Here is a 10559-nt window from a genome sequence, read left to right as displayed (position 1 = left end):
TTTTTAAAAGAGGTGTTTTATTTGGTGAGCAGGGAATCCCAGCAAAGGAAATTAAGAGGGTCTTGTAAACTATGTCACTTAGGCTGCAAAATGCCTGATGAACTACACTTAGTCCTTGAAACAGCACCTGTCTTCACAGCAGTCATACTTTTTATCTTCTAGTTTTCCAACTCCCTTAGGTAAAGTTGCTTAAACAATGAAAATTATTAGTATCTAATTCTCCTCAAGATTCTATGGGGACCATTATCTTTTGTTTACTACACTGTTCTTAAGACAGATTACAATAAAATCATTTGACGAAAATACCGTCTGAAAATATGTTGATTCAGGAGGTTGACAGAAGTTAAAGCTTTCTTTCTGAACTTAAACCTCAGAGAAATAGGTAACTTTAAAAAAATGGATGAATAAATTTCTAAATATAAAATGGAGACAATTCAATCTTAAAACTCAAACAGAATACTGAAAACATTTATTAATAGAAAAAAGTTCAATGCATCCTACAGAATGAAAATGCTCAATCTTTTCCTATAGATACTTAAAACTAGTGATCCCACTTTTCATTAATATTTGCTAAAATCTATGTAGCAGCCTGTAGATTTAGTTATTTGTTCAGGACCAAAGTGAAGCCAAAGCCACAAAAAATAGAGATTAAACTAAACTGTGAGTAGCTGTTTAAAAAAAAGACTACGTACACATAAATAGGATTACACACTTTAATCTGATTGACAGGGAGGAAGTAGGGAGGACGTGAAAGAAATTTAGTTTCAGCTCTGCTTTACACATAACCAAAGGCTCCTTTTCCAAAAAGTAAACCTGAGGTTTCAAAAACCATATTTTATCAGAATACTTCAGGAAAGCATACTATGTGTAATCCAGGAAATACATTATTTGCAGAATAGGAAAATCATCACAGGCAATAAAAGATTAAAACAAAAGAAAGCACCAGGGCTTTGAGCAGGTCTAAGGTGAGTATATCTGCAGAAACAATGTAAATGTTCTTGACTGGCTGCTATGGAAACATGCTAATGAGGACTGGTCCACATCTTATCATTTTTTAAAACATGTTTCTTTGGAAAAATGGCAATAGTGGCTGAGAGTGAAGCCATCCTTTAGACACCCAGCTTATTGGCCTGGGTGAGAACAACTTTGAGAACTGGCATAAAAGCAGAGGTCTCACTGAAGTTGCTGGTGCTAACTATGTGGGTATGGATGGTCAATCCTTCTGAGTAGTTTCGAGTCTCAATGCTCCTTGCGATGTTGTGTAAACCATTGATGATTGTTGGTGAAAGCTGAAATAAAGGTGGAATTGAGAGAGAGAATTAAATTAAGGAAGAATTTTCCATGAGACCCTCTATAAACATTAAACCCTGATATTTAAGAGGAGCTTGAAATAAACATTATTAAAAAAATGTATAAACTGGTGAGCATTTCCAGAAAGCTTCTCGGACCAACCAACACTTAAGTTATAAAATGGAATCATGACAAAATGATTTATGTAAGGAATTATTTACGAATTATACATGTATGATAAGCCAGGTATTTCCGTACAGAAAAGCCAGATTTCCTTCCCCAAGTTGAAATGTTAATGTCTCTCTCCACTTATGAGTTTTAATTCTTATTATTTTAGATAACTTAACTACTTTAAATAACTAAATTATTTTAGATACTGTCTCACACCTTTTAAAATTTTTCCTATGTACATGAAGGAGTTTAAAGATTCTTAATCATGACATCTCGAAGTAGGGGCCCAATTTACTCTAAAACCTTGTGGACAATAGAAACCTTGCACTTCTGGTCCACTGCCATTAGGAGGGCAACAGTCCTCACCATGTACTCAATTTGCCAGTTCTTAACTGCTTTTCATAATCCTGTCATCTCTTAAAATCATAAGACCTCTAGTTTTTTTTTCCCCCCATGTCATTACTTGGCATACATGTCCATACTTTTCAGAGAAGACTTTATTTTGGATCAGTCCATGGGCCACGCCACTTCCACTGTTATATCAACTTTCTCTGGTTTGGCTCTCATGAGATAAATGGTTATTTTTAGCTGATGGCATTGATATGGGGAATGGGGAAGAGAAATGCTAAAATGCATAAATGTGAAAGGTCTCAATTCTTTTTTTCTCTCCTAGTGCTTTCATTAATAAAACAAAACAATTCTAGAAAGGAATGCAGAGGTTGGGAGGGACAAGAGAACAGAACACACAGGGCATTTACTCCTTACTGCCAACCATCTTCATAGTTACACACATTGATCTGCTCAATTTGTGGTTATCTTTGGCTTTGCCTTTGTGTAATAGCTATTCTAAAAGAAAAGGTTCAGAGTCTTAGACTATGAGAGAGATTACAGATTTGGTCTCTGGAAAACAGAGTAGCTGCCCACTCTCTGATTTCTTAATTCAAGGGACATATAAAAATGAATAGAAGACCAGTTACCGTAGGACCAGTACAGGCCAGTTTGTATATCTGCCCTTTGTTATAAAAAAAGGCTAAAAATTCTCTCTCCCTCTTAAACTCTCTCTCTCTCTTATCCCCGGTGACTGAAATGTAAGATTTAGACAGAGAAAAGCCCATTCTATGAACTGTCATGATCATTTTGTCCCCACGCGTACTATATTACATGCAAGTGCTGATGAGACACTTATTTTACTAGCAACCAGGAATAAATGATTATCGTAAATCCTTCTTTTCCCCACAAACTTACTGTCTGTTCCCTAAGTTTATCATATAGAAACTCCAAACGTTTGCTGGCATCATCTAGCTTCCTCTTGGTTTGCTGCAGGAGAGAAAAAACAGGTATGTTATGTATGAACAATAACTTTTATCCCAAGAACTTGCCTTATCTCATTTCACTAAACCTTACAGTCATGATGTTGGAGAGCTTCATTTTATAAAGAAATGGAGATAGCTAAGACCGATGAACTTGGACAGATTATTAGAACAGAGATCAGTAATCTATTAAGGCAGGGAGGGCAAGAAACTGAGACCCTTCCTCCTAGTGTGCAAAATGGAGCACTGGCTGGATTCCACAGGGACTGCAACTCACTTGAGGTGTGTGAGTGTCCATCTACACTATATCCACAAGCAACAGGAAGGGCCATCTGGAGGCAGCAATGGGTCAGTGTACTACAGAAGAGAAGGTCTAACAGTTACTGTAAATTAAATAAAATGAACATTATGGGAGCCAGAAGGCAAACATACAGGTGAACTGTGGAATCTCAAAAGTACTACTTATACACTCAGTCACATTTGGTACATTTAATCCTGTCTTATTCTGGGCCTTTAAAATACCAAAAAAAGGAGAAAATTATCTTTTGGTGACTTAAGATTATTAAGAGGGAAGTGTTAAAATGAGTTCTTAAATTAAGGAGTCCTCCTACCCTCATCCTAGTACTTTAAGTGTAGTGAGAGAAAACTATCCTAAACGTAAAGGTTTAAAATTATACTGTGATTAACTTAATATCTACATTATGCAACAGCCTTAAAAGTGACACTGCTTTTCAATATTTATTGAGGGACTACTACGTGCCATGCTGGGACAGTGTTGTGTCTCATGGATCTCATATTCTATTGGGTGGGAAAAAGATACTAAATAAACAATATATTGTATGTCAGATGGTGATGTGTGCCATGAAGAAAAGTTAACAGGGTAAGGGGGTCAGCAGTGTTGGCAGTATGACGTGGTAAGAAAGTCCTGATGGCTAATGGGACATCTGAGCAGACACCAGGAACAAGTGAGCAAGAGCTCTGCAGTTCTGTGAGGAAGAATTCCAGGCAGAAGGAGCAACAGGTACAAAGTCTCTGACACTGACACATTCTTGGTATGTTTGAGGAGGGCATGTCAGTGTGTCTGAAGAGGAGTGCAGAAGAGGTGAAGCCATCGAGGATAACCTTACAAACTAAGTTGTGCTGCAAAATTACTTTGTGCTGTTTGGACATAACTGAAGTGGAAATAAGAATAAAGTCATACTATAAAAATGATTTCAAGTATTGATTAAAATGGACTTCTGTGGAGGGTTCAAAGTTAATCCCACCTAGCTACCAGCAGGAGTCCTGGGCAGTATTTGAACTGCCTCCCCAACTAGTGACAGGAACAGTTTGTCTTTCTCTTCTGCCCAGGGGTCCTGGGTAACCAGAAGGGAGGTGATATGGTGACCCAGAGGAGGTGAAGCTCAACAAAAATTTATTAAGCTAGGCCATGTACGAGGTGTCCTCCCAACCTCTGTTTACGTTAACTCATGCCTGAAGGAAGACTGGAGTTTTCCCACATTTTTATTATGATTCCTCCATTTTGTATGATGAGGACCTCTCTGCCTAGGAGACACTGTACACTTACCTGTTTAACAGTTTTACCTGTTCTCTGTTCCTAGCTTCGTCCTTCCATCACTCCCAGAATGCCAGGCGCTAAGGTTTATGTTAACTTTCCCCTGCCTCTGCTTTCCTGACATTTTCAGTACAGGGAATTGCTTTCCAAAAGACTAGCAGAAGGCTGTACATATTACTACTCAATGTTTGATGAAACAACAAATTCTAGAAGCTGTTTTTCAAGCAGACAACTGGCCAGTGACTAAATAAACATATTCAATGTTTGTTGGCAGAAAGTGACGTTTCACCTAAAACAAAACTGGCTTTGTGGAATTTTTGTTGTTGCCAATACAGTCATCCTCTAATAAACTGAGTAAAATCAGTTACTTTGACTATGAATATGACTCCAATATCTAAAGCACTTAACTATTTTTAAGGTCTTTGCAAAGTTAAAGACTGTCTATCTACTTTTAAAAGCTTTCATGTAAGCTCAGAAAGAACCCCCAAATCTGAGTTTCACCATTCTGTTGTATTTTTGTGCTACGCATAAGGTTTGCCGATGAGACTCAGGGCAGCATAGTGGTTGAAAGCATGAATTCTGGAGCCAGACTAGGTTCGAATGCTGGCTCTGCCTTAATTATTATGTAAATGCTTTTTGCCTTAATTTCCTCCTCTGTTAATAAATATGACAAACCTACCTACCATGAGGTTGTTTTAAGGATTAAAGTTATATGTAAAAAGCAGTTGAATGTGTTTTTATATGTACAGCAAACTATATATAAGTGCTAGCTTTACAATTTTTGCATAAACTTTCAAAATACATCTTGTAAGACTTTAAGCAATCATTATAGAAGCGCTCCATAAGGGATTCTTTTAATTAAGCAAAATAAAAAATACATACAGGATCTGTGGCTGAAGAGAGGCAGCGCTGAATAAGATCCTCAAATGTGGTCTTTAGAATGAGGTGTTCATCTGGAATAGGTTTCTTGGTAATTTTTTCTGTTGGCAAAGACTGCACATGCTGGAATAAATAATACCATAAAATGACTAAAAATGACCAGAAGCTACCTATACACAAAGCCCTGAAAGCTACCTATACACAAAGCCCTGAATATGTGATAAAGAGAAACCAACAACCTTGTAGATAGGCTATTCAAAATCAAATGAAAAATTAACATGTGAAATCACTTGGGATAAACAAACATAAAAATCAGATATTCAGTAGAAGATACAGGTACTCCTTCTACAGCTTCTATTTTCAAAAATAGGATTGGATATAAAGTATTTGATTAATTATGGAACATATGTTGATCACTATTTTATATAATTGATAGGAAGGAGACCTGTGCCAGTAGAAAATAAAAAGAACAAGGCAATTACAAAGTTGGCTGGTTGGAGTGGCTGCTTGCTTTGCTTGTTGGCTCATTGTTTTTTTTTTTGCTGTACGCGGGCCTCTCACTGTTGTGGCCTCTCCCGTTGCAGAGCACAGGCTCCGGACACGCAGGCTCAGCGGCCATGGCTCACGGGCCCAGCCGCTCCGTGGCATGTGGGATCTTCCCGGACCGGGACATGAACCAGTGTCCCCTGCATCGGCAGGCGGACTCTCAACCACTGCGCCACCAGGGAAGCCCTTTTTTTTTTTAAAAGCATTTTATGGTAACATTTTTTTGTTGTTGTTAGTTTCTGCTTTATAACAAAGTGAATCAGTTATACATATACATATGTTCCCATATCTCTTCCCTCTTGCGTCTCCCTCCCTCGCACCCTCCCTATCTCACCCCTCCAGGCAGTCACAAAGCACCGAGCTGATCTCTCTGTGCTATGCGGCTGCTTCCCACTAGCTATCTACCTTAGGTTTGGTAGTGTATATATGTCCATGCCTCTCTCTTGCTTTGTCACAGCTTACCCTTCCCCCTCCCCATATCCTCAAGTCCATGCTCTAGTAGGTCTGTGTCTTTATTCCTGTCTTACCCCTAGGTTCCTCATGACATGTTTATCCTGACATTCTTCTATTCTTTGGTTTACTCTTGGAGGGTGTTAACTGGGCTATTATCAAACTGCAAGATTAAATCAAAGGTTAGGATAGAAGAGTCCATGATCTTACTGAATGTACAGATGGGAAAACAAAGAAGGAATGTATAAGTGTTTAAAGTTTTGACTGATTAGTTCATTCATAGAAAACATTAAGCAATTATGTATTAGGTATTGGCTAAGTATTGGTGAGCCAATACGGAAATGATCTCATCCCTCAGGGAGTTTACAGGCTGATGGAAGAGAAAGTTTTAAAATGTCATAAATGTATGTAAAATAGCAACTGTGGTTAAGTTAACATCACTAGAACCAAGAGACAATATAATTGGGATTTAACTGAGGGGAAGGTTCTTTAAGGAAGTTATATCAGAAGGATAAGTAGGAGTTAACCAGTTAAATGGTGAAGGAAATGCATTCCAGACAGAAGAACGTGTACACAGGAAGGATCATGATACAAGGGACTGAAAGGAGGTCACTGTAACTGGAGCAGAGAGAGACAGCAAGGAGGAGTATGAGCTGAGAGAATCCAGACAATGTGAAATATTTTGGTCTTTATCCTGCAAACAATGGGAAGCTGTAACGTTTTAAACAATGAGGAGATGAGACCAGATAAGAGATGGGTGAAAGTAGATGCTGGCCGACCAACTAGAGGCTCCTGCACTGCTTGAGACTGGAGATGAAGGTAGCATGGACTAGACTGGAAATGTAGAGAAGGGATTTGAGAGGGATTTTGAAGTAATTAGCAAGATTTAGGGATAGCTCTGAAAAACAGGTTAAAGGAAGAAGAATATAAAGATGATGCCCAGGTTTTTGGCTGGATTAAATAGGAAGGATTATGGTGCCATTAATTCAAACAGGACACACCAAAAGACGACTAGGTTTGGAAGGAAGACTATGAATTAGATTCTGGATATGTTAAGTGTGAGGTGTCTCAGAGACATCTAAGTGGACAGGAAGGTGGATATTATGGCCTGGCTGAACACACACATCCATGAAGCTCTCCCTTTCAGTGGCAACTGAGGTTCTGGTCAGATGAGTATAGCATGAGCACCCAGGTCTAAACAAAAGTGAATGGCTTCACAAACACCACAGACTTGTAATTATAAAAATTAACAGTGCATCTTTATAATTTTATATATTCTTGTGGAAAGAAGAAGGTCCTCCCACCTCCATCAAAACACTTGTTTTTATAATGCAACTGTTAATGTTTAGAAGTTCCTTAGGCAGAAATCTCTTAACAGCAAAACATACTCTCGTGGTAGAGATATAATCTTTACAAATTTGACTTTAGAGAGTCAAAGACAATAACAGACAGAAGAGCTAGTTTTATAATTGGGCAGGAATTTATTTCATCTTATGTTGAACTGTGACCCAACCTCTTTACTTTTCATGAATAGATCAAAATGTTTATCTTTGTATGTCTAAGTCAGTTATATGGAAATATGGTAGACTTTTCATCATCTAGAGCCTTGCCAACTAGCTGTTTGTATGTGAAAAGCAACCACAAATTTATATCTCCAACTAAAGATATGGCTCTCTTATTAGCTCTTACACATACACAAGAAAATATATAACTCATTACATTTTTATTTTATATTTTAAAGGAAAAAACCTTTGGAAACAGCTTCTGCTTAGCAACCTTGGATGCAAATATGGATTCAACTGATCTTAAATTGTGGCTACTGATTAGATCAAATGAAATACTGTAATTGCCAAGTTACTGTTAACATATACTAGTAAATACATAAGCTCCTTCTGGGAAGTTTGTATGTGGCCTTGTCATTGAAAAATAATATACATACATGAACAATCTTAAAAAAAGTTATTATTTTTAAGTTGCCTAAATTGAAATCAAATTGAGATAATAATAAAGGTATAACCATAAAAGTTAAAACATTAAGAAAACATACCGAAATAAAGCCATCTCCCACTTCCACAGATTTACTGTTACCTGCATGGTATTTCCAATAGGAGCTCCAGGGGCACCTTCAATATTGGGCTTTGAAAAAGACGGAGGCATGCCTGGTTGACTGAGGGGTTGCTGTATGCCATGGAAGGGCTGGCCACCTGGAAGGTGTGGCTGTGGGAATGAAGCTTGGCTTGATAGTGGTACTGGAGCTGAAGGTTGTTGCTGCAGCATCTGTGACTGGTGGTCACCCAAGGGGTTCATGATTGGTGATGTGATGGGAACAGGAGGCGTAAAGTTCTCAGGCATCTTTTAAAAGAAATAAAAGGTACCAAGAGTAAGGAAAAAAATGGTATGATGACAACATTTCCTCAGCTTTAAATAAGGGAGTTAGCCATTTGGAGCAACATGGATGGACCTAGAGATTATCACACTAAGTGAAGTAAGTCAGAAAGAGAAAGACAAATACCATATGGTATCACTTATATGTGGAATCTAAAATATGACACAGATGAACCTATCTATGAAACAGAAACAGAATCAGGGATATAGAGAACAGACTGGTGGTTGCCAAGGGGGTTGGGGGAGAGTTGGAATGGGAGGGTGGGGTTAGCAAATGTAAGCTTTTATATATAGAATGGATAAATAACAAGGTCCTACTGTACAGCACAGAGAACTATATTCTATATTCTATGATAAACCATATGGAAAAGAACATATTTAAAAAAGAATGTATATACACATACATGTATAACTGAATCACTCTGCTGTACAGCAGTAATTAACAACACTGTAAATCAACTATACTTCAATAAAAAAATTTAAAAAAATAAATAAGGGAGTTAGACTATTCCATGGTTAAAAAATTTTTTTTTAAATAACAGGAGAACACTTTTTAAAATGAAATTTTATGCAGAATTTTAGAGAAAAACATAAAAAGTAAAGCTAATCTGGCTAAGAGGGCTGAGAGCTCAAACCTGGACCTTTGTTTCCCCTTTACCTTCCACACTTATCCCATAATGGGCCAAAACCATGGTGTTTTTGAAAGAGGATGTCAAAGTCTGGAGAATTATATCTAGCCATACTGGGATCAGATATGCCAAATATGTTTGTTTAATGTGATCAGATGTAATACCTTTTTCCTAGATCATTAAGTGATACCTACTTAGTGATCAATCACACTCAAAGTAGTAGATTAAATTTCTGATTATCATTGACCTAATTTTGGGGGGGGGTTTGCTCATTTAGTATCTCCCAATTTTATATTCTGGCCTCTCATTACTATACTTGGGGGATAGAAATCACTAGGAGTAAAAAAAAAAAAAAAAAAAGGCTTGGGGTAAAAGAAGAATCTTAAGTTATGCTCTAACAAGCTCTCAACAGTTACTAACATCTAAATGATGCTCAACTACAAGGCTATTTCGTTTCATATTATATGTGATAGACAAAAATAGTCTAAAATATAATTACAAATTCATGATTACTGTTAGAACCCAAAACCAAAGTAACTCCTAAAAAAAAACCACTTGAGAAGTATGAAATTTTGTTTCCTACTCTTTGAAAAAGATGTGCTGGGAATTTACATCTTGTTTTTTAAAAAGGGTTTAATTCTTATCACCATACTATTTTGTACTTTCTTTCCTTCCCTTCATGGATTAGAAGATGTAAGTTGAAATACACATATTAAGTATATCAGTCAGTCAGCTTTGCCTTTAAAGGAACAGTGAAGTGTGGTGTGCTTCAGGTGGCTACATGATTGACAGGACACCTGTAGGCAACTGAATAGACATCTTTTTCTAGTACCTTCTTCTTCTTGGGTACTCTGTTCAAAGCTGGAGGATCATTCCAACCATTCTGAGAACCTATAACAGATAATAGAAGGCATTTTCCTTTAGAATCCTGAAAAAAAGAAAACTAAACTGTATCCATCATATAATACCTTCAAACTTTACTTTCACCCTGAGATAACTGTCACAAAAGTTTTACCAGCTGAGCTGCTGGGATCACTATGTAGCCCTGGATTCTCAAACTCATTACCTCTAATAATCACAGGGCCTTGGCTTAGAAAGCAGCATATCTTGACATTATTTCCTTTTAAAGTGAAAGAGTTGTACTAAATTTAAGGATAGTGAAGTTTTTATGTCTATATTGGTATATAAGCTTCAAACAATTCTCTCCTAATAAAGAAAAAATAAATCACCTGAGTCTGCTAAAAAAAAAAAAAGTCTTCTGATATATTGCACACACAAAAAAAGAAAAAAAGTAGCAATCTCCTATTTTCCCAGAGAGCAATTCAGCATACCCAAATCATCCAC

General features: G+C 37.2%; 1 protein-coding gene across 14 annotated transcripts in view; it reads right to left on the bottom strand.

Moving 5' to 3' along the window:
• Positions 1 to 536: 536 nt before the first annotated feature.
• Positions 537 to 10559, bottom strand: part of SEC31A (SEC31 homolog A, COPII coat complex component) — a 64017-nt gene continuing 53994 nt past the window's right edge. For 8 of the 14 annotated variants that reach the window (XM_060012263.1, XM_060012266.1, XM_060012265.1 and 5 more), the window contains 5 exons: positions 10048 to 10106; positions 8290 to 8553; positions 5209 to 5328; positions 2707 to 2778; positions 537 to 1289 (listed from right to left, as the gene is read on the bottom strand). In XM_060012263.1, coding sequence (XP_059868246.1) covers positions 1110 to 1289; positions 2707 to 2778; positions 5209 to 5328; positions 8290 to 8553; positions 10048 to 10106 — 695 coding nt within the window. In that variant the 3' untranslated portion in view covers positions 537 to 1109. The remainder of the gene's footprint in view (positions 1290 to 2706; positions 2779 to 5208; positions 5329 to 8289; positions 8554 to 10047; positions 10107 to 10559) is intronic. The other 6 variants (XM_060012273.1, XM_060012272.1, XM_060012270.1 and 3 more) reach the window with 5 other exon arrangements.

The sequence above is a fragment of the Delphinus delphis genome, chromosome 5 (genome assembly GCF_949987515.2).
Source record: "Delphinus delphis chromosome 5, mDelDel1.2, whole genome shotgun sequence".
Taxonomy (NCBI): Eukaryota; Metazoa; Chordata; class Mammalia; order Artiodactyla; family Delphinidae; genus Delphinus; species Delphinus delphis.
This window is presented reverse-complemented; position numbering and strand designations above follow the sequence as displayed.